This window comes from Mus caroli, chromosome 15, assembly GCF_900094665.2.
Source record: "Mus caroli chromosome 15, CAROLI_EIJ_v1.1, whole genome shotgun sequence".
In the NCBI taxonomy this organism is placed as follows: Eukaryota; Metazoa; Chordata; class Mammalia; order Rodentia; family Muridae; genus Mus; species Mus caroli.
The window spans coordinates 30,952,291-30,977,065 of record NC_034584.1 but is presented as its reverse complement, the minus strand read 5'-3'; the positions used below and the strand labels follow the sequence as shown (position 1 = coordinate 30,977,065).

The 24,775-nt window shown below is 41.3% G+C and overlaps 1 protein-coding gene across 4 annotated transcripts in view; it reads left to right on the top strand.

The window, feature by feature from the left end:
- The window catches only part of Rgs22 (regulator of G protein signaling 22), a 122,420-nt gene that overhangs the window by 58,267 nt on the left and 39,378 nt on the right, over positions 1–24,775 (top strand). For all 4 annotated transcript variants that reach the window (XM_021183706.2, XM_021183707.1, XM_021183708.1 and 1 more), the window contains exons 15-16: positions 21,525–21,719; positions 23,497–23,589. In XM_021183706.2, coding sequence (XP_021039365.1) covers positions 21,525–21,719; positions 23,497–23,589 — 288 coding nt within the window. The remainder of the gene's footprint in view (positions 1–21,524; positions 21,720–23,496; positions 23,590–24,775) is intronic.

The following is a 24,775-nucleotide window of genomic DNA, read 5'->3' as shown; positions in this document are numbered from 1 at the left end:
AAATTGAGGTCACAAGACTCTTGTCTTGGTTCCTTGGAATTCTTTTCACAAGCATCAGAAATCTCCTCACACAGCTTCGTTCATAAACTGTGTTCAAACATCTCCCCCTGTTTTATTTTTTACTAGCAGGAGATTCAGAGTGGTGTTGGTTTGAGATGTTGTGCATAAATCTAATTGTCATACGATGTGTGACTATCATATAAGCGAGCAAATTATAAATATAACAAATAACGTTAGAACAGTGAAAGCATTGTGTGTGTGCTCTACCACCATGAACCAGGATTCATGCTATGACCCGGATTCCTGGTTACATAATTATTCTGATCGGAAAGATCTGGACAACAGCTTGAAAAGAGACCCATAGGGTTGGTAGTTCTGGTATCTTGCAAAACATAAGCCCATATTTGCCTTTTAGTAGGAATACAAATGTTATGATGTCATATTAAATAGCCATTCATCAAATTAATTCAAATCAAACGAATGAATGAGTCTATTATGGTCCCTAGGTCCAGGCACAAACTCAGAGTCATTAGTAAAGATAACAGGAGCTAGATCCACCCAGCTATAGCTGAGGCAAAGGAGGGTAAGGAACATAAGAGCATACACTCACTCAGAGACACTCAGTGCAGAAGCCTAGGCCCAAGCAGCTAGGACTGCCAGAAAAAGACTCTCAGGTGACATGGGGCTCTGGGTGTGTTGTTAGAATAACTTCTTCCTTGGTGCACAGGGCCTTAAATTTGCTCCAGGCAGGCAGACTTGACTTCTTGTGCCCCTTAGCTGGAGGTCTGCTTTCTTTCTGGGGACTTCCACTGTCTCCTTGCCCTTAGCCATTGTCCTTGATGACCCCAGGGCTGGAGGAGATGAAGAGGAACTCATAATATTTCAGAGTGTCCATCTGCAATGGCAGATGCATACCTCTTCCCAACTTCTTGAAGTTTTCTCACAAGCTCAGAACTCTTAAATAGCTTCCTTCTTGACTGTGTTCTGACATATGTGCACCAAAATACGTATAATTCAGGAAAATAAGAAGCAGAGCTGGGAAAATCTGGCTCATTGGCAAGCACTATTAGAAATAAAATAAAAGTTAAATTTGAAAAAAAGGAAAAGAAGGCAGTAAAAACAAACCACAGATTTCATTTGCCTGAAAATGTCCATTTTATTCTGATGACTTAGCTCAGTATAGACTTGATGGTTTTGTTGTTTGTAGTTAGCACACACTAAGTATATAATAACAGACTTGGTGACAACTGCATAGGTGTATATAGTGTGTTTGACCATGTCCACCCCTATTTCCACTTGGTTCTCGTCCATTGCCATGGGTCCCTCCTCCTTTCCATCTGTAAACTGCGCCTTCTGGCACCATGGAGACGTAGGTGTTTGGTTCTGCCTCTGTTCTTGCAGAAGGTGTCTTCTTTCTTGCCCTTACAGTCTGACCTTGGCGTTGGAGTCCAATGTTTTACCACAGTATGCCTATAGCTGTGATTTGCCTGGACTTTGGTTGCTTCTCAAATCTCAGGAATCAGGCTTTGGCTTCTCTTCTGTCCTCAGCTGACGCTTCTCCAGTGTTTTCAGGAGTGCATTTTGTCATGTCTTGGGTTTCCTGTCTGAACCATGCTGTGCTTTGCAATAGATCCTGTTTTCATTTTGCTCTTCAGCACACCCATTGAGTTAAATTATGTCTTTTGTTCATAAACCTTTTGTTTTTGTTGTTTGTTTGTTTGTTTGTTTGTTGAGACAAGATCTAACTGTGACATCTTTGCTAGCCTGGAACTTACTGTGTAGACCAGGCTAGCTCAGATCTCTTAGAGATCTGACCACTTCTGCCTGGGATTAAAGGCATGTGCCACCATGCCCAGCTATGTTTTTTAGTCTTAAATGTTACATTTGTGTTTTAGAATTCTTACATTTTCTTTCATTCCATACACTTTAAATTGTCTTTATATTTTAAATAATTTAAGGCACGTGTTATTAGTCTTTACCCGTATTAGTTACTCCTGCATGACAGTAGCATCACAGACTCCATGCCTCAGAACAACACACACTTGTCCTAGTTTCTGTGGGTCAGGATTCTGGGCAGAGCAGTACTGGGTTCTCTGAAGTTGCAGTTTTCCCTAGAGAACCAGCCTGTGGGAGGCTCTGCTCTAATGTTCATGTGCTTGTTAGTAATGTTTGGTTCCTGGCAAACTACTGCGCTTGAGAACCTCAGATTTGCTGGCTGTGAGCCAGAGGCCATGGTCAGTGCTGCACCGTGTGCTCTCTGCATAGGTTACATGCAATGCAGAGCTCTTTTGTCAGTCAGCCAGGAAGAGTGTCTTAGCAAGGTGGCTATTAACTTTTTACATAACTTAATGTGTTCTTGTATTCACACATACACACCATACTGCTGTATACTAACAGAAGAAAGTCACACGTCATATCCAGACATGGGGGAGAAATTAGGCACGTAAGCCAGGCATGGTGGTGCACATCTTTAATCCCAGCATGATAGGCAGAGGTAGGGGGATCTCTGTGAGTTTGAAGCCAGAATAGTCCACATAGGAAGTTGTGGGACAGTTAGGGATACATCATGAGACCCTTTCTCAAAAACTGAAATGGGGGGAGAAGAGAGGAGAGAGAGGAGAGAGACAGGAGAGTGAGAGGAGGGGATGGGATGGGAGGAAAGGGCAGGGGAGGGGAGGAAGCATGACTAGCAGGAGCCACTGTGTTTATGGGGCCACCCTAGAGTCTGGTTGCCACAGTGTTCAATAATTCTATGATTTTTAGTTCTTGGAAGAAGTAATTTTTAGTTCTGCTGACATAGTGGATTCTTTCCATGTGTGTTTAATAATTTTGAATTATGAGCCCTTTAGTGATTCTCTTATGTCATTCTTTTGCTGGGCACATTCTAAATGCTAATTTCTTATCGTGGAGTGATGTGGAAGTAGACAAGGTGTGAATTGGAAAACCAGACTCACACAACAGAAAATTCTCAGGAAAGGTAACTAATTTTTCTCTTTTAAAGTAAGGTGAAGAGAGGTGAGCTTGTGTTTTGTTTCCTGGGCTCAGTAGGTGTAAAGAATCGTGTCTTTGTGCTTCTTACTGCGCACCAATAGAAACCGTGTGACTTGTCCTTCTGCACCCTTCTTTCTGGTGTGTTGGCAGCCCAGGTGACTTGAAAAACCTCCTCTCTACAATTTCTAGAAATACTGGGTGAAAATGCAACCTTCTAAATACATGGCCAAAATAATGAAGGAGAAAATCTCTCAGGCAGAGTGAAATGCGCACATGAAAGCCTGGACAGTCAGCATGAGGGGACCACAGAAAGCGAGAGCCACAGGGCGGGGGTGGGGGCTGGGGACAAAGCTGCAGATATCATGCCAAGTTTCTGCCCACAGTTCTGAATGGCTGTACACAAAGTGAAGGGCAGAGTGCAGAATGGGTCATTTGCATAAATTAATGTGGATTTTATTATTAAATTCAAATATATATTTTCCTGTTTTACATTCATCTTATTTATAACCCATAGTAATCATATGAGATATTTTTATTTTCATGATTTATTATTCTCTCCCTCTCTCTCCTCTTTCTGTGTGTGTGTGTGTGTGTGTGTGTGTGTATACATGTGTGTACAAAGGCATACAAATGGCACAGCATGAGGAAGGAGGTCAAAGAACAACTTCCAGGAGTTAGAGGCAAAATTATGTATTGTTTATATTATAATCTTTTTTTAAAAAGTGTTTTACACCATGGGTCCTCTGAATATAAGAACAGGAGCAGTGTTCTTGGAGATGCTTGCTCTCCCAGGAGGCAAGAACTACCTGGTAAACTAATTCAGTTATGTTGGAAACAAAACAGATGCCACAGTGTAATAGATATGAGCTATGTTCTTTCTTAGCTGGTAGGTAATGGTCATTTTAAAATCCTTTAATAATTTTAAAAATAGGCCAGCCCCACAACACCCAGAGGCAGCTCCACTCCCAGGCATTCTAACATGCCCAGGATCATAGGATCAGAGGTGAGGAGGATACAACATCTGTCCCAAAACCGGGAGTAATTGGGACCAGTGGGACCCAGGCACACAGGAACTCCGCCAGACCAGTGGCTCGGGTTCCTTCCAGTCTGGCCCGGTGCCTGGAGCAGACCTTGGGTGCGAACTCTGCAGCCAGTCCCACAACACCCAGAGGCAGCTCCATCCTCAGGCAGTCTAACACCCCCAGGATCATAGAGTCACAGGATCACAGGACCTTGGTCATATCAGGATCTCAGGGTCCCAGAGGCAGCTTGACTCCCAAGAACTTGGACACACCCAGGATCACAGGATCACAGAATCACAAGATCCCAGAGACAGCTTGACTCTGAGGAGTTCTGACACAACTAGGTTCATAGGAAGGACAGGCTCCAGTCAGACATAGCCAGGGAAGGTAGCACTAGAGATAACCAGTGGCGGGAGGAAAGAATAAACAACAGAAACCAAGGTTACTTGGCATCATCAGAACCCAATTTTCCCACCATAGAAAGTCCTGGATACCCCAACACACCGGAAAAGCAAGATTCAGATCTAAAATCACTTCTCATGATGATAATAGAGGACTTTAAGAAGAACATAAATAACTCCCCCAAATACAGGAGAACACAGGTAAACAGCTAGAAACCCTTAAAGAGGAAACACAAAAATCCCTTAAGGGATTACAGGAAAACATAATCAAACAGGCAAAGGAAAGGAACAAAACTATCCAGGATCTAAAAATGGAAATAGAAACAATAAAGAAATCACAAAGAGAGACAACCCTGGAGTTAGAAAACCTAGAAAAGAGATCAAGAGTCATAGATGAAAGCATCACCAACAGAATACAAGAGATAGAAGAAATAATCTCAGGGGCAGAAGATACCATAGAAAACATTGACACAACAGTCAAAGAAAGTGCAAAATGCAAAAGGCTCCTAACCTAAAACATCCAGGAAATCCAGGTCACTATGAGAAAACCAAACCTAAGGATAATAGGTGCAGAAGAGAGCAAAGATTTCCAACTTAAAGGGCCAGTAAATATCATTGTCAAAATTATAGAAGAAAACTTCCCTACCCTAAAGAAAGAAATGCCCATGAACATACAAGAAGCCTACAGAACTCCAAATAGATTGGACCAGAAAAGACATTCCTCCTGTCACATAATAATCAGAACACCAAATATACTAAACAAAGAAAGAATATTAAAAGGAGTTGGGGAAAAGGGTCAAGTAACACATAAAGGCAGACCTATTAGAATTACACCAGACTTCTCACCAGAGACTATAAAAGCCAGAAGATCCTGAGCAATGTCATACAGACCCTAAGGGAACACAAATGCCAGCCCAGGTTACTGTGCCCAACAAAACTCTCAATTACCATAGATGGAGAAACCAAAGTATTCCATGACAAAACCAAATTCAAACAATATCTTTCCATGAATCCATCCCTACAAAAGAGAGTAGATGGAAAACATCAACACAAGGAGTGAATCTACACCCTAGAAGAAGCAAGAAAGATCTTTCAACAAACCCACACAAACATAATTCCACCTCTAACAACAAAAATAACAGGAAGTAACAATCACTTTTCCTTATGAAAATTAATATTACCAACATATCCTAATCGATTGAAATTCAAAAATATGAGGAATTAGAAATTTGTTGGTTATCATCCACTGGTCTCTCTAATTTATTAATTCGAGGAATAGGTCCAATATTGTACAATCCATATACACTTTCTGCTTGTTTGTACGTGACAAGGTCTTGCTGTGTGCCACATAATGGTCTTGAAATCAAGCTTCTCCTATCTCAGCCTCTCTATTGGCAGGATTGGTTATTTGATGCTTTTATACTATACTATGGTTTTCAGAACAGTTTACTTATTTCAAAATTATTTATACAGCCAAAAGAAATGTAGACAGTTAATTTGGAAGGTGGCTTGTAAGAGAACAGCAAAGAGTGAGACTGAAGACTTTGCTTGATATTTATAATTATTGTATCAATTTTGAAGAAGAGGACTTTATAAGTTACTCTTATTCTGAGATGAATGCTTTTCAAAATCATCATAGCCAGTGAACCAGACTCTTACCCTCACCTAACGTCTGTGCCGCCCTCCAAGCAGAACCATTGTTCATTAAAACAGTTGATGAATGACTTTATGGATAGACCATCTCAATACTCGCACCATTTCTTAAACGAATGTAACCTGTTCCCTGTGGGCTGAGATTGACGACAATCACTCAAGTCAAATAGCTTTGACCATAGCAGGAAATCTGTACCCAAAAGTGGTGCCTACAATTCATTCCTTGGCGCAGCAGAACTGCCAACTCTTAGCTTAGCTACTTTGGAGGTAAAATCCTTTGGTGATGTGAGGGACATTCAAGTACAGCCTTATTACAATGAACTCCAATGTCCAAAACCTATTCTTATTTTGTGTCTGCACCACAGTAAGAGCCGAGATTTTAAGTTCTACTAAAAACAAAACAAACAAAATAACTTTATCTATTTATGCTCATTAAAAAATTAATAGTGATATATTATTTAAAAATATCATACAGTTAATATATTTGGAGTTATTTAAAATTTATATTGAGAAAAACATGTATTTTCAGTATTGCTTTAGACAAGCATCTATATAAGACTGTTCAATTGATTGCTTTATATCAAACAACTTTTATAATACTCAATTTTATTTGTTATAATATTTTATACATTTTAAAGAATATGATAAAAGAATGAAAGGTACAGCAGGTATTGAAGGGGGTCTCTGGGAGGAGTTGGGGTACAAAAGGGAAAGAAGAATGTGATGTAAGTCTTCTATTTACTCAAAATATGTTTTTAAATGTTAACAAATTAAGAAAAATTGAAATTATGTATCTTTTCTCATCATAATGCAATAAAACTTAAGTCAAAAAATAAATCTTTTAAAATATATTAGAAATGAGAGACCTATTTCATTTTCTGTAATTTTTGAGCCAAAAGCATCTCTCCTTTTAGTCTTATTTAACACAAAATAAATCTTTCTTTGATGGCAACTCCTTACTTAAAAAAACGGTTCTGTTCCACTTTGCTCATATCAATAGCTTCAGACTAAATATGAGATCTTTCCAGTCTTTCAGCCACAGTGAGGCTCCATCTTGACAATGGGAAGTCCCATTCCTGGCAGTCCCCTCCACCCACTGACTTGACCACACTCCTTGTCTAAGAGACTGCTTCTGTCTCGCATCCCTACAATGGTGTCCCTTAGGAGGCCCAGTAACTAAGTTCAGTCACCCGACTCTGGGGTTCAGAACGCTGTCATCAACTTTGAGGGAGGAGATCAAGGTTGATGTTGCTTCTTTCCCTCCCTTTCTACCTTACTTTTGGAGTCAGGGCCTCTCACTGAGCTTGAAGACCCCAGCTTAGCTCTCAGAAGCTGGCTGGCTGGCTGGCTACCCCAGTGCTGGAATTGTGGATGTGTGCTGTCACAGTGGGCACTGGGATCTAAAGTCAGGTCTTGAAAGTCCCTGTGACAAGTATCTCACCACAGACCCATCTTCCCAGGTGTATTGTGTTTCCAACAGCACAGAAGTTGAGCTGGCAGAAGTCAAAAGACCTACTACATTCATGCATCGGTGGATGTAGTCTAGGAAGCCTTTGTTGTAATATGGTGCCTGTGGGATCAGCTCATAGACCAGGGCAGAAAGTGTTTACTGCTTCCCTTACGTCAACTCCTGTGGGCCGATACGCGACAGTGTGGATCGCTCAGGATAACTGTCCTGTCCTGGGGAATTCTCCCAGAGTTGATGTATTTGTCCCCCTAGCTGTAGCTGCTCTTGCTCTACAGGTGACCACGACAAACTGAATAGCAATTAGGCCAGCAATAAAAAAACGTGATCCTTAGCCGAGAGACTTTTACTGAGATGCCTAACAAAGCGCACACAGCTGTGGAGCCCAGACCTCTTCCTAGCACGGTTGGAGAGCATTCTCTGCCTTTTCCATTTTTGAGGAAGCCATAGAAAGGTTGGAGAAGAAAAAGTCCAGGCAGACCCTTTCCGGTAAAGCTTGTGTTGCCCTGGCAACATTTCCCAGTGACATATGAGCTCACTTTAGCTTTACCCAAACCTTGGGTGTTACCATAAACTCATTTGGAGAAAAAAAGAGAAGGTGACATAAGAGGAGCGGTGTGGAGGAGTCTTCCTCCCCCCATCCATCATGGCAACTGTTAACTCCTCTCGTCGACCTACACACTTCAGGGTGGTCCTGACATTTTTACGAAAGTGCTATGAGCTAAGAGCTTCTCTAGACAGGCGTGTGTTTCCAGGTGCACTGACAGAACTCACTGCTTCCTTATTGAGCAGCCGCATTACCAAGCTGTGTTTCCTCAAAGATGAATGGACACGGGTGAGGGGTGAGGTTGGATGTGAGGGATTGTGGGAACTCATGGGCCGCCTCCTAGCTTTATGGTAAATTTCAGTGTCTTGATAGTTAGGTTTCTTGTTGTTTTATTTTGTTTTTGTTTTTTGAGACAGGGTTTCTCTGTATAGCCCTGGCTGTCCTGGAACTCACTTTATAAACCAGGTTGGCCTCGAACTCGGAAATCCACCTGCCTCTGCCTCCCAAGTGCTGGGACTAAAGGTGTGCGCCACCACGCCTGGCTGATAGTTAGGTTTCTTGAGTGCTTGATTTACTCTTCAATTTTGTTGCCTTGTTTTTTTTTTTGTTTTTTTGTTTTTTGTTTTTTTTTTGTTACAGAGAGATGGTATCCCCAGTAGCAGACAGGCTTGCATTCCTAGGCACTGTGAATCACTGAGCAGTCAGCGGGTTGTTTTACATCCATTTCTGCTGCTTTGCTGGTGCAGTGGATTCAGGGTGAGCATGCACAGTGATGGGCTCTCTGCCTCACAGGCACTGTTCAGTCACTACTGGGGTTTGTCCCGGTTGCCTGATGCAGCCTGAAGATTCTGCAGACATTATGGATAGAAACCAGTGAGCCTCAGAGAAATCCCCCTGGCCCCTTATCCAGGAAAAGGCCATACCTAGCTTTGTCTGGTCCGTGGTTACCATTACATATGCCAGCTGGGTAATATTTACTATCTCTTAGGTCCTATGGCAATACATTCATATGCTGGTCTAATTCTTTTTTTTAAACAATTTTTTATTAGATATTTTCTTCATTTACATTTCAAATGCTATCCCAAAAGTCCCCTATACCCTCCCCCACCCTGCTTCCCAACCCACCCACTCCTGCTTCCTGGCCCTGATATTCCCCTGTACTGGGGCATATAATCTTTGCAAGACCAAGGGCCACTCCTCCCAATGATGACCGACTAGGCCATTTTCTGCTACATATGTAGCTAGAGACATGAGCTCAGGGGGTACTGGTTAGTTCGTATTGTTGTTCCTCCTATAGGGTTGCAGACCCCTTCAGCTCCTTGGATACTTTCTCTAGCTCCCTCTATTGGGGACTCTGTGTTCCATCCAATAGATGACTGTGAGCATCTACTTTTGTATTTGCCAGGCACTGGCATAGCCTCACAAGAGACAGCTATATCAGGGTCATGTCAGCAAAAATCTTGCTGGCATATGCAATAGTGTCTGGGTTTGGTGATTGTTTATAGGATGGGTCCCCGGATGGGGCAGTCTCTGGATGGTCCTTCCTTCTGTCTCCGAACTTTGTCTCTGTAACTCCTTCCATGGGTATTTTGTTCCCCATTCTAAGGAGGGACGAAGTATCTACACTTTGGTCTTCCTTCTTCTTGAGTTTCATGTGTTTTGCAAATTGTATCTTGGGTATTCTAGGTTTCTAGGCTAATTAATATCCACTTATCAGTGAGTGCATATTTAATGACTTCTTTTGTGATTGGGTTACCTCGCTCAGGATGATATCCTCCAGATACATCCATTTGCCTAAGAATTTCATAAATTCATTGTTTTTAATAGCTGAGTAGTACTCCATTGTGTAAATGTACCACATTTTCTGTATCCATTCCTCTGTTGAGTTACATCTGGGTCTTTCCAGCTTCTGGCTATTATAAATAGGGCTGCTATGAACATAGTGGAGCATGTGTCCTTCTTACCGGTTGGAACATCTTCTGGATATATGCCCAGGAGAGATATTGTGGGATCCTCTGGTAGTACTATGTCCACTTTTCTGAGGAACCGCCAGACTGATTTCCAGAGTGGTTGTACAAGCTTGCAATCCCACCAGAAATGGACCAGTGTTTGTTTTTCTCCACATCCTCGTCAGCATCTTCTGTCACCTGAATTTTTGATCTTAGCCATTCTGACTGGTGTGAGGTGGAATCTCAGGGTTGTTTTGATTTGCATTTCCCTGATTAAGGAGCTGGTCTTTTTCTTAACAAACCTGAGAGGGAGGTATTTTTGTTACCCCCTCCCACTCCAATCCTGTAGATTAGAAAACACGTTTCCATGGGCATTCTCTAGCTGTCCTTGGAATTAGAATTGAGTGCTACAACTCCAGACCTGACCTGCAAGCTGCCTTTTTATTACTAATTTCCCTACACATGTGTCTATTACCTTGCTTAATCTTTCACTTTAATATTTTGAAATATCCTTGTGAGCATTATAGGTTAAATGTCACCCTTGACATTTCCCCTTCAGACCTGTGAGTCTGTGTGGATAATCCTTGTGCTCAGTTGTATATTCAGGACTGGAAGTAGCTTGTGTTTATGAATGAGATGACCCACTGGCAATGCTTGTATTCTCAGTAACATACTATATGTGTAGTCACAGTTTCAGTATTTTCCTACAGTGGTCACTGACAACTCTTCTGTTTGGCTGTGAAGTGGCTTACTGACCCCTTAGTCCCATCTTACCAATCACCCCCAGCCTGGCTTTCCAGACACCATGACGTTTATACTCCAAGTCTGATTTTAGTCTGTTTCTTAGGAACAATAATGAAATCTCCTCCCTGCTTCTTACCTCACTCAAATAACGGAAGTGTCACAGAAGCAGACCTTGACTGTGTTCCCAGCTCACCAGCCTGAGATAGCCGATCCTTACTCAGCCTGACATATTTACTGGAGAGAATATTTGTAGGGTAAAGAGTTAACTTGTGCTCTTCAGTGGCAGGTGACCTGCTGCCTGCATGCTTGCCTTTCATGCAGTGACAGTGACAGTGGTAATGGTGCCTTTTGTTGCAACACCAGCTGGCCTGATGACTGTCATTCTCATCATAGCCACTTGGAGGCCAGCTTTACTAAGATGTGGCTGCATCCTAGAGAGACAAGTCTTTTGTTGATTTTTAAACCAAAAGAGTGACTAGAATCTTGTTCCTGTTGAATTGTTGTTCACTGATTTCTTTATTTATTTTCAGAGGTTAAATATTTCCTTTAAATAAATGCTGCTTTTGTTAAAGTTTTTTTTTTAAATAAAAAATTAGATGATAAAATCCGTGGGCAATTTAGATTGCTTTTGACTGTTTGATAGGGTTTTTTTTTTTAAAAGCTCTTTGTCTATTTTACTCCACGATATACTTGATTAATTGGTTTTGCTCAAAATGTCTTAAGCAATGGCTGAAGTCAGTCTTTAAACTCCCAATTCATTTTTTTCCCTTGAGTTTATGGTTTGTTTCTGGCTTTCTTAACATGTTCTGATTTCTTCCTCTGATTTTTCATTTTTTTCAAAACGTATTCGAGCAAGTATTTCTCTGTTACTGGATTAGCATTTTCTGGAAATTTTTTTGCTCAGAGTTCTCATTAGTCAGGGCTGAGCCGCTGCCAAGAAGTAATGGCTGATTGTCTTCACATTGTCCGTCTTTTGGCAATCCCACCTCGTGCTGCTCTCGGCCTGGGTGCAGTTGCAATCCCTAGATCCCAGTCTTCGGGATTCCTAACTGAATAGTGCAAGGCTCTTCACACTTGAGTCCATCTGTGCAAAGCTTCCTCTGTAATTTGTCATCTGGCACGGCTCTCAGTAATGTTTTTGAGCTCCTACTGGGATGTGAGAAGTCATTAAAACCATCATTTTTTCCTCCTTTTGCAGAATAAAAAGGTTGGGTTGTTTGGCGTTTTCTTTCTCTGCCTCATATGAACTCAGGTCCCAAGGTTCTGAGCCTGCTAGAGCTGTGAGTGGTTGTAAAAACACACTTCTCTCTTTGCCAAATTTTGTGATCTCTGAGAGTGCCTGGTATTGGGGTATTCATATCTGTGTTATAAACACTCCACGAGCTCCGTTTGCCTTTAGCTTTGGGGGACAGTTTGATCCCTGTGTTCTATATAAATTCCAAGAGCAGAGAGTGACTGAACACAGTTGAGAGGTTCCTGTGTTCCTCTGCCACTGGCCCTCCAGCTCAGCAGTAGTCCAGCTGCCACAGCTGAGCGCACAGTCGCTTGCTGTGCTGAAGGTGATCTGTGAAGAGTTGGCTCTGAGTTAAGACCCAACGATATGAATTCTATTTCCCTTCATGCTTTGTTGCTTCCTCTTTATACTTTCTCAGGAGGACAAATGGACAAGTTCTCTCTTGCTGCTTCCTTACCTCTTCTGATTCATCTACCAGGCTGAAGTTAAAGTCAACGTTTGAAGTTTAGCTCAGCCCTTGTCTGGATACTGTTCAGAATGAGAAGAGACAAACGTAAAGAAGCACTTATTAGCTCTTCTCCGGATGGCTTTACTCTGATCTCAGTACTAAGAGGAACTGTATTATCATCCACATTTCAAAACTGGGGATAAATTAAACAGTCTATAAGGAAAGTGTTATAAATTGGCATGTGATGGTGGGATGTGGTGTATTCTAGCTATGTGGCTTTACCCCCAGAAAGTGTTAGAACTAGGTGATGTCATCTACTGCTTATCCCCAGTCCTGTTTTCTGTCTTTTAGTAGTTCTGGTACAAAAAGAGAACTATCTTGCTTATGGTGTGAGTGAATGCTTAGCACCTAACAGTCCTGGCAGCAGGGTAGCCTGCACTCATGTCTGAGTGTAAAAACTCAGCATAGGTGATTTCCAGCTCCTGATATGACCAGGCAGACGTGCACAGCAGCACACCACCATACCCTGGTTCCACCAGATAGTACTACACAGGCAAATGGCATCACAGCTGTGAATGGTAGTGAGAGATACTGGGAGCACTGAGTTTTAAGTGTTCACTATCTTCGATTTTAATATAATTTCTATAATTAAAAAGGTTATGTAATTTAACTTTTGATAATGACTAAATTTAATAGTTCACAAAAATTTCCAAAAGCTTTTGTTTAGCTCCCATGAGCTGGGCCAAGGCAGCATGCCATTCTCCTGATGGAGGGCGAGAGGAGGACAGAGAAGGCTCATCCTGATCCTCTCCTTTTTAAGTTCCCTTAACCCTGACCCTCCACCTGCAGAATTTCACCTGCATTTTGGAAACTGTTGAGTGGTCCCTTGTTTGTACCTCTCAAAGATGGTACCTTAACCTTTGCTCCATGATTAGCAAGTCCCCCATAGTTTGCTTACTATAAACTTTAAAGGGAGTTGATTAAACCCAAAAACCAAAAACATCAAAGCAGTGAGATGGCTCAGCAGTTAAGAACACTGGCTGCTCTCTCAGAAGTTCTGAGTTCAATCCCCACCAACCACATGGTGATCACCTTTAAAGGGATCTGATGGCCTCTTCAAGCACATAGGTGTGCATACAGACAGAACACTCCTATATTTAAGAAAATACATAAGTAAATAAGTTAAAAACAACAACAAAATACTTGGCAAGCAGACTTTGTACATTTCTGTACCCCAGAGACTCCCCTTCTTTTTTCTTTACATGAAGTGGCCACAGGGGCTTCGTAGGAGCCCTGCCCCCTCCTGTCTGGGGCCTGGCAGGATCTGCTGACACTCAAGCACAGGGGACCCGTGTAGCTGTAGGAGGTGGCAACTGCAGACAGGCTTTTATTTCTGAAACTCCTTTGCTAGGCATCTTGGGAAACTCCTAGAAGATTGTGAAAGATACATGTCAAACTACCTCCTGCTGACCTTATGAGCTTTAAAAAAAGGACCTCTTGGTGATACTGCCCACTGAAACGTAAGTGGTCTCTCCTGACCTCTGTGTTACTTTGCCCAATGATGTTGACAATCTGCTGGTTATTGGTTTTTAAATCAGCACACTACGTGTTTATGGGCATATTGGGATTTGATATGGGCATCCTTAATGCAATGAGCAAGGCAGACTAATTAGCATGCCCATCATTCTGCACAGCTATCATTTCTTTGTGTTGATAACATCAAAGGAAAATCTATGCTAGTGTCCTCTATGTCTGCCTGCCCATCTCCTCTGCCAGATGTCCTGTGAGCTGGTGTTACGGTCTCATGGCATGTAGGTTTGGAAATATCTTCCAGTTTTAAAGTTTTCTATTTCTCTCTCTCACTTCAGTCCCAAGCTGGCAGTGACAGTCAAACATCATGCAATGCAGGCAGTCTTATTAAGACACACACACCGCAGCCTAGAGTACCTCAGAAGGAAGTGTGTGAGACCTATCCACTAACACGAGGGAGAGCTGGGGGGGGGGGCGGGGGNGGTAACAGGGACTCAGCATGTGTGGTGCTCGGTTTGCTAGTGTTCTCAACTCTGCCTTTTGAGGCTGAATGGAAATTGTTGTTTTCATTGACACACATCTGCCAGGCGGCAGCTCCTCGGGCTCCTTCCCAGCAATGCTTGCCTTGAGCACATGAGAATGCTTTGCTCCATACTTCATCCATGTACACGCCTGGAACTGGAATCTCACTCCACAGTGTCATCAGCTAGTATTTGGTAGAAAGAAAAATCCAACTAGCCCAGCTATGGAATGTCACTGTTTCTTTGCTCTTTACCTTGTTTATACAAACAAAAGAACACATTCAGAAAGCCTTGCACACTCATCTCTCAGGTCTGTTTATGTCGGCTTGCTAGGATAATGAGAGCACAGCATGGTGAAGGTGAGTCTGTGTAGTATGGTGTCTTTAAAAGGAGGGGGCATCCACTAAACCAAGACCATACTCGCTGAGACTAGTTCTGATTTTCTTGGTGTTGGGAATCAAATCCAGGGCCTTATACATGGCAGGCAATCGCTATACACAGAGATGTTTATTAACTCTCAACATGACTTTTAAAATTATTAATTGATGATAGTTTAATCTAGCATGCAAAATAGCATAGGCCTGGAAAATACCAAGTTCGTTGGCAAGTGTCCTAATTTATTTATGGGAATTGTTTGCTCATCTCTCAGGTACTGTCGTCCTGCAGGTAGAGAATATAAAATGTTGTCTCTAAGGACGAGCTGGGATTTCCTTAAGGAAGCAAAAATGAAAGCTTTCCCCATATGATGCCAAATTAAGTAATGTGTATTAAACTGATTTAAATGGGTACAGTGGGTGTGTGCCTAGTCAGTCAGTTCTCAGAGAACAGAGGCAGGAGGGTTGTAGAATCAAGGCCAGCCTGGGCTACACAGTGAGATATTTTCTTTATCACCCCAAAGTTAAACACCATTTCCATTTAATGCCCATTAAAAAGCAAGGACTCGCCAGAACTTTCCCCTTCCTGCCTTTCTCATTGGTTTTGGTCTTGGTTTCTTTGGGTTCATTTGCTGGTCCCCCTCCCTCTTCTTCAGCTCTTCTTCCTGTCTCCTGGTACCCACCGTACAGCCCTTTCTCTTATTTGTCCTGTTAGCAGTGAAGTTGTCTTCTTAAGAGTTTGGTTCAACAAGAAAATGAACTCCCAGAATTTCCTGGCTGTAAAAATTTGCGTTTTTTTGTTTTGCTTTGTTTTGTTTTTTTGAGCGAGGCCTTTTGCCCCCCTCCCAGTTGATACACTTGCCAAGAATGTGAGTCACGGGTGCAGGTGGAGAGTGATCTGGGCAGACCACAGCGTGTATTTCCTGATTATCTAACCTTTGAGTGTCTCCAAGAGAGATGGAGCTAAGAGCTGTGTTGTATCCAGTGCCAGGCAGTCTGATCATAGACAGGCGATGCTGTATCTCCGCTGGCCTGGGAAAACATCCTGGGTTAGTGTTTAAGTTGGAATCAGGTCTGCCGCAGCTGTGTGTGTGGATCTGCTTTATGGTTAATCAGAGTGGCCGTGTAGAACATGAAGGGAGCAATTTCCTTGTAACAGGGGCTGTGTTGTTAGCTATTTCTGTGGTTGCAAAGGAAGAGTTGGGTGGCCAGAAAAAGTAGCAGATGACCTGAGATATTGTAATAATTTTGTAATTCATAATTACACAAGTCATTCAGAAAATGCATGATATAGTATTTGTATTTCATCAAAAAGTTACGTAGCAGGGATGGAGAGATAGCTCAGTGCACATTAAGAGCACTGGCTGTTCTTCCAGAGGACCTGGGTTCAACTCCCAGCACTTACATAGCAGCTCACAACTGTCTGTAACTCCCAATTCCACAAGATCTGACTCCCTAACACAGACATACATGCAGGCAAGACACCAAACCACATAAAAATAAATAAATCTTTTAAAAAGTTAGGTAGTATCAAGTTAAAATTATTTCATCATTATAAAAATTATAAAAATGCTTAACTCTTTGATTAAATATGTTTTATCGTGTTTATATATATATATATACATATATATATGTACCCTAAATTTGTCATCTGCCATCAAGGTATTCCTTGATTACTAGAATGACATCTTGAGATTTAATTCTTTAAGGATGCATTTCTTCTATGTTTATGAATGCTCGTCAGCTTGATGAATGGATACTACATATGTGCCTGGTGCTCTCAGAGGTCAGAAGAGGGGACTGGATCCCCTGGTTATAAAACTAAGGGTGGATGTCATCTACCATGTAGGTGCTGGAGAAAGAAGTTGGGTCTTCTGAAGAGTGACAAGCGGTCCAGCCTTATTATTCAGATTTTAGTGCCAGAAGTCAGTTGAATATACTATGACTTTACTTTGTTTCCTGATGTTGTGGAACACTGTCCCCTAGGCATAACATGGCCATTGTTACCTTGCATAGTAGCTTTGACTACTGGCTTGATCAGGCCTGTTAATAAATATATCCTTGTAGAAGGAGTGGGCATGAGGGAGGGTCATTAGACTGTGAACTGAAAGTCCAGGCTCTCTTTCTTGATCGTCCCAGCAGCGTGAATTCTCCCCTAGCTGCATGAGCTTCGTGGGAACTGCTGCATGACATGGGAATTAGCTAAAGCAAGGGAGGGGATAGGGGATAGGATTCTACATATGTAGCTTCAGGAAGCTTGAAGTCAGCCATGTTGGTAGGAGATTTTCAGTGGTCAGCCACACATCTGTGAGGAATTCCTCACCTATGCTCCTACAGGTAGGCCCTTTAACCATGGGTGAGTAAGCTGGGCCTGGGAGAGCTGATCCTCTCTGGCCTGTCATTAGAACCAACAAAGTTCTGTCTTCCTGTCTTTATCACCTTTGCCTGTGTCACCTTGGAGGGGCAAGAAGGAGCTTCACAGAAGATAGGAAACGTGTGTGATGTCAGCTCTGTGATTTTACAAAGTGTAAAAATCAAGGAGACAGAGCAAACTTTGTTACTTCTAAAGATTATGCTGGCTGTCAGCGACGACTGATACTTGAACAAAGAGAAATGACTCAGGTCATACTAAGCAGTATCCCGAGGTCCTAGAAAGCAAAAGAATGAAGGAAAATAAGTAGCACACTGAGGCACGACCATCCAGTCTTCCACAGTCTTTCCATTCCCCAGTGTCTCTCTTAACTGTAAGGCACTTTACAGTTTTGATTATAGAAGTCTTTAATATCCACATTATTATTAAGAGATGTTAAGGCTAATTTAAAAATGATTGTCTCCCTGATTTCTTTCTTGGTATGTTTGTCACTGTTATATAGGGAGTATATTAATTTTGTATATTGATTTTATATCCTGCCACTTTGCTGAAAATGTTTATACATTCTGAGAGCTGTCTGGTAAAGTCTTTTAGGATCTCTTAGGGATAGAGTCTCATATAAAGGAAGATGGCAAAGAGTCTCTATTTTTCAGGATATATATATATATATATATATATATATATATATATATATATATATATAACCTTTCTTGTTTCTTCAGGACTTTTAACATGAAGTGGTGTTAGGATTTCTTTCAGAAACTTTTGTTTGTGTCTATTAATACAAGTATGTGATTTCTGTCTTTGAACTCAGTCATATAATTTACAACATTTGTTGATTCATATCCATTGAACCAACCCTGCAACTCTGGAATAAGACCAACTTGACTCTGATGTATGATCATTTTGATGTATTTTTGAATTTAGTTGACAAGTATTTTGTTGAGAATGTTTGCATCTACGGCCATAGGGGAGATTGGTCTGTAATTTCCTTTGTTTTATCTTTGTCTAGTTTTAGAATCAGGAGAATGCTAGTGTTGTAAAGGAGCTTAGTACTGTCCCTTGGTTATTTATGGACTAGTTTGGAAAGCATCAGTGTTCATTCCTCTTTGAAGGTCTGGTAAAATTCACCAGTGAATCAGTATGTGTGTTGGCTTTTTAGTTGGGAAACTTTTAATTACAGCTTCAATTTCATTGCATATTATACATCTGTTTAAACGGTTTATCTCATCCTGGTTTAATTTTTATGGGTCACATGTGTCTATAAATTTATCCATTACTTAATACTTTTTCCAATATATATATATATACACACACACACACACACATACATATACATATATATGTGTGTAAGATCTAATGATCTTCTGAATTTCATTAATGTTCATTTTAATGGTTGCCTTTCGTTTCTAATTTTATTAGTTTGGGTCCTCTCTCTTTCTTTTGGCTGGTTTGCCTAAAGATTTGCCTTTTAAGACCAAAAAAGGGTGTCAAATCCCTCAAGCTGGAATTATAGGCATGCATTTGTGAACTGCCCAGTGTGGTCCCTGGGAACTAAATTCTGGTCTTTTGGAAGAGCAGGAAGCACCCTCAGGTTCTAAGACATCTCTCTTGCCCCACATGGACCTTGTAGGCACTTAGAGCTAAAAGGTGTCCTCTTAAAATGGCTCTCAGTGTATCCCATGGGTCTTCATATGCTGTGTTTTTATTTGTATTTGATTCTGAGAAAATTTGTTTTCCCTCTCAATTCCCCGGAGCACATTCATTGTTAATACAATAGTGTGTTTCAAAGTTTCAGTTAATGAACCTGCTATTATTTGGATGGACCTGCTTTTGTATGTGACTCGGTGCTTCTCTTGCAACTTTAAAATATCTTCTCTTTGTTCTGTATAGCCAATGTTTTAGTTATAATATGATGAGGGGTGGTTCTTATTTTTGGTATTCTCTTTTTGGTTGTTATCTGTCTCCAGCATATAGATTGGCATCTCTTTTCCTTAACTGGGATATCTTCTGCATGACCCTTTTGTAAATGTTTTCTATGCCTTCAGAACAAGGTTCTCGCTCTGGGCTCACTCTCTGTAGATTGGGTCTTTTCAAACCCTTCTGTACGCCTTGACATGTGCACTGGCACCTTCGTTAGACTTGGTCTGTGCTCACACTGTGTTCCCTGCCTCCTCCCCTTTGCAGACTTCACTGCTCCACCTCTCCTGACCCAGTCTGTCACCACAACCTTCCCATGTTTTATTGACTTGATGCCTTTTTACCCCCAACATTTCAGGCTGGTTTTTCTTCATTGTTTCTTTTTGCTAACTGCTTCTTCTCAGTCATCCTGCTTTCTTCCTCTCAGCACCTTTTGTGTCTTTGCACGCATTTATGATAATTTTAGTTCTGACGAAGATGTCTTCTAACTCTCTTTGACTAGATGAATGAGGGTTAGTAACTTTTGGAAGACCTATATTGACTTGGTTTTTCAGGTTTCTTATGCTCCTGTGTGGGAATTAACACATCAGCTATTTTATTACTGCTTGCTTTATATTCTATCAGCTATATTCTTTGACTTGAAGTATTTATAATGCTCACACGAAGGTGAGCTGGTGCTGGTAGTGTGCCCTTGAGAAAAATCATTGCTTACTCCAGGAGCTCAGAGTGTCTGCTGTAAGCTTTGTCATTGGCTGTGGGCAACTGGCAAAACAGCCCCTGCTTCTTGGTGGTACAGCTATGCAAATATTGTACTAGCAGCTGGCAACAGCAGCCCCTCTGATTTCAACAGCTGTTGGTGGAGAAACAATCAAGGAGAGTGGGAGGTATGCTTGGATTTTAGTCACCAGGATTAGGAGTGGGAGGGAAGTAAGGTGCATAAGTATAAGGAGTAAATAATGACTTTGAAAAGAATAGTAAGCTGAGTTAAATAAAGCAGGTTGCGGGAAGAGTTAGGATGCTCTTAGGAGCACAGATTTAGACATTGTTGAATCTATGGAAGGTTAGAATTAGGTAGAAAGAGGAGGGATACGGATGGAAGAAGGAAGAACAGACTTGGGAATAAGATGAGCATACACACTGGGTGAAGTGTAATGTACGTCTTATAGCAAATAGGTGGAGAATGGAAGCAACCACCCAGAGCAACAGTGAACAAAAGCAAAATCACCAGGAGGCATAAATGCAAGAACAGAAATTAGATAATAGGAAAGAAGATAAAAGTTCTTACAGACCTAATTGTAGTCACCTGGGCTGAGTGAACAGGGAAGTCTCTCAGAGTCCTCTGGACTTCTAGCAGATTCCAAGGGGTGTGATGTGGTGGAGGTGGGGGAGGAGCCCCAGAGTTCCTGGGGTTCTGCAGGTGACAGGGTGAGGCTGTAAGTTCTTTCCTCATAGTTCCCTTGGATTCCTGCACCTCTTCTGGACTCTTCTGGACTCTTCTGGCCTCTTCTGGTCCTTTTCTCTGGTTCTGGCTTCTGCTGGTCCTGCAGGTCTGAGTCATGTGAGGAACAGTACTTCCCATGCCTTAAAATGTGTGTGTGTAGATATTCACACACATTTATTATATATTATACATTATATATATATGTATGTATATATTTTCTTGTATTCAGGGATAGTGATGTGGCAGTGTTATTAAATTGCTTCCTGGGTATGATAGCTATGATTGAGCAACAAGACAAATGAGCAGACAGGATGCACAGAAATCCTGGGCATATCTTCCTATTTACTATCACCTTCCCATATCCATTCCACAGCTTTGGATACCAGATGGAGACATTTTATGCGCAAAAGAGGCCAATTAGTCATTTTTGGGACTCTGCAATTAAGCAGGCTGGGCCGATTTTCAGCCCATATGACCTTGGCTTTTTGTTTCTTAAGGTTTTTGTTTTTAATTTGAGACAGTGTTATAGCCCATGTTGGCCTTGGCCTCACTATGAAGCTGAAGTGACCTTGACCTGATCTTTCTGCCTCTGCCCCCTGAGTGCAAGGAATGCAGGCTGTGCTACAAAAGGATACTTTTCAAGCAGCTTAGAAGGCTGGGGTGTTGCTCAGTGGCAGAGTATTTGCCTGGCATACAGGATTCAATGTGTGAAAACACACAAGGAAACCAGCACTGCTAGGCACAATGTCTCCTTAGACACTTGTTACCTGAACCAACAATGTCAAGTTGCTAATTTCTGGCGGAAAAGAAGAGAGAAGCATTGGTGTGTCACAGGTAGGTTTGACATCTTTGCCAGTCTGCTTGCTAACCGCTGTGCGTCTCCCCATCCCTTTGCCCCACCCTCCTCTCTCAGTATCTTTTTGCCACTTACATTGCTCCGTCAGCCAGTTTCGACATTGGACTCCATCAGGAAGGGAAGAAAGACATTTACATGAAAATACAGCCACCATTTGAAGATCTTTTTGACACAGCAGAGGAGTTTATCCTTCTCAGCCTTCTGGAACCCTGGACACAGATGGTGATGTCAGACCAGGTGGCTTACAAAAAGGTATGATGGCCAGCCAATCATGCTTGTGGGAGGAAGATGGCCTCAGATGGGCCGGGCAGCTCAGACGTTGAAACCCATAGAAGACCCCAAAGCACAGCAGGGAAAATGCTTATTAACTGCATAGTTTGAAATCATTTTTCTTGCCAGTTTTCCTTTGTCTCTTAACAAAAGACTTAATCTCTGTCTTCCTTAGTTCTCTGCACAACATTTCTCAAAAGAGAAATGTGGGCTTTTACTTTGTGTCCGTTACACTCATTTCCCCACAGTGCTCACACGGTAAACGGAACAGAGCCTTTTCACTTTCTGCTGCATGGGCTACAGTGAATGTCACATTGTCACATAGGACGTCTACATTCTTTCCATGTACCATGATAGGCGGCACCTCGGACTTCAGTACTTCCATTTAAAGTACCAGGAATTCATCAAACCCCAATGCTCTATAGGATAAGTTTCTACACAGCCTTTTACATTCCAAAAGATGCCATTTTAAAAGTCCGAACTGGGATATGTTATTATTATCATTGATGAATAAAGAACATGACTTTAGATATTTCTTTTGAATTACATATGAAAATTGTCCTTGAGCATTCATCAGTAAACACGTGTACCTGGTGTGTGAGGTGTAGGGTCGGGGGTGGTTGCTGGATTGCTCTTGTTTATTAATCTCTACTGAAGGAGTTGAATTGTCTACCAAGAAGGATAAATAAAATAATTATGATAGAATTAATAAACACTTTGCATAGACTCACCCTATTGGATTGTGACTAAGACAACTCTAAAGCCTTAATAAATTCAGTAACCAAAGTAATTAGCTTTTTATTCCTTAATTCTTACAATTCTAAAAAAAATTAACATAGTGTCCCCTCTACTCTATGAATGTGTAGATTACACTAGAAAAATTAGAATATCATGTGATATTTTAAAAGCTTCTCTTGACTCACTTATAATATGTACTACATTTCTTAGAGGAAATATAAAGTCGATAGGATCCTGGAATTGTAAAGGAAATTTGGAATTATAATTGCCCTGAACTGAAATATTTTGGTGTTAGCAAATGAATCTTATAAAAATATGTAAGATGGATTATATACTGTTCTTAATAAAAGAGGGGAAATTATTCTTAGTTCTAGAATCTTCCTTAACTTCAGTCCAGAGAGCTAAAAGCCTAGCTGTGTAATTCAGACTCGTCCCCCCATAAGGAGTTTCAAACAGACTACCAAAGCTAGCTATATAAATACAGAAAGTTCCCAGGCAGTTAGCCAACCAAACTGGGTTTTCTCTGCGATAGAGAATTGGAGAGTGGTCTTATTCTCTGTCTAGAGAAAATGGCACATTAGATGATAGAAAGACAGACCTGCTGTGAGCGCTAATTTGGCCAACTACTTTCTCTTTTGCTGTAGCAATAATACTTTTAGGAGGATATCAGGAAACAATGTGTCCTTTGTGTTCTCCTGGGAAGAACTTGGCCACCTCCCTGACTCATTCTGTTATGTTAATTAGAAACTGAAAGTGTGATCAATTTATATTATCTGTGTGTGCCCAGAGAGGAGGGGGTCATTGACAGCAACTATGTCATTAACTAGAAAGTGTCCATCTTCTTTGTGCATATCTGATATGTCACTTCATTGTAGCTAATATTTTTAATGACATAGAGCTTTCTGCTCTAGCTGTGAAAGCACTTTGCTTCTTTGAGAGCCCACTGATTTTGGTAAACTGTGTGTTCCATACCCCCTTTTCATAATGCGCATTCTACTAGTATCATGTGTCTTGATTTTAGGTGGAACTACAAGAAGAGACTCGACAACTAGATTCTGCATATTTCAGAAAGCTACATGCTTTGCATAAGGAAACAATTTCCAAGAAGGCTGAGGTAAGACACTCTGCACCTAGAAAATCTTCATTTGGGGGTCTGCACCACCATTTATCCTGCTAGGAGGAGACCTTAGCTAGATGCACAGTAGTGAGACTCGAGGGTCACCATCCTGCCTCCCCTTTGCCTAGCATGCTTGCTACCTTTGACAGGTCACAGTGTTAAAAAGACATGTTCAGCATAGCTGGGAAAACTAAGCTGAAGCCACACGGGGAGCCAGGCCATCTGTTATTCTCTCCTAAGATCAGGGACTTAAGCCACACACTGCAGAATACTCCCTTAAATCTTTTCTGGAATTAGATTTGTTGTCAATTTACAAGAATTCAGATGCATTTTCTGAACAAAAAGAAACTATCATGCCTAAAGCAACATATTTTTAAAAGAGAAAAATACAGTAAATAATTGGAAACGTCAGTAAAAAGAACATAGGATTGGTTAGTATATTAACTTTTTTTATTTACAAAATAAACCAAAGTGGCCTTTCCCTAGCATGCAGCTGAGTTTGTCCCACGCCCACCAACCTCTCCTGATACTCGCCTCACGGATTGGGAGGTGTACGTGCCATCATGCCCAGCTCAGTTGATTAGATAAATTATGATAGGGCCACAAAAACATAAAATTAAATGTATGCAGTTACATGGAAGTTGCAATTAATGTTCAGGATCCACAGTTATATAAAAGCATATGGAATAAAAATGCTAATGTTGGGGCTGGTGAGATGGCTCAGTGGTTAAGAACTCCAACTGCTCTTCCAGAGGTCCTGAGTTCAAATCCCAGCAACCACATGGTGACTCACAACCATCTGTAATGGGATCTGATGCCCTCTTCTGGTGTGTCTGAAGAGAGTTACAGTATACTCACATAAATAAAATAAAATAAATAAATCTTTTAAAAAAATGCTAATGTCAAGCTGGGTGTGCTGGCACATACATCTCACTTTTAATCCCAGCACTCAGGAGGCAGAGGCAGGCAGATCTCTGTGAGTTCAAGGCCAGCTGGGTCAACATAGAGACTTCCAGGTCAGCCACGGCTACATAAAGAAACCCTGTCTCAACAAAACCAAACCAAACTCCAACTCATGTCATGTGATCCTACTTACATTACACATATTTACACATGTATGTGTACATATATATATGTGTGTGTGCATATATATATATATATATATATATATATATATATATAT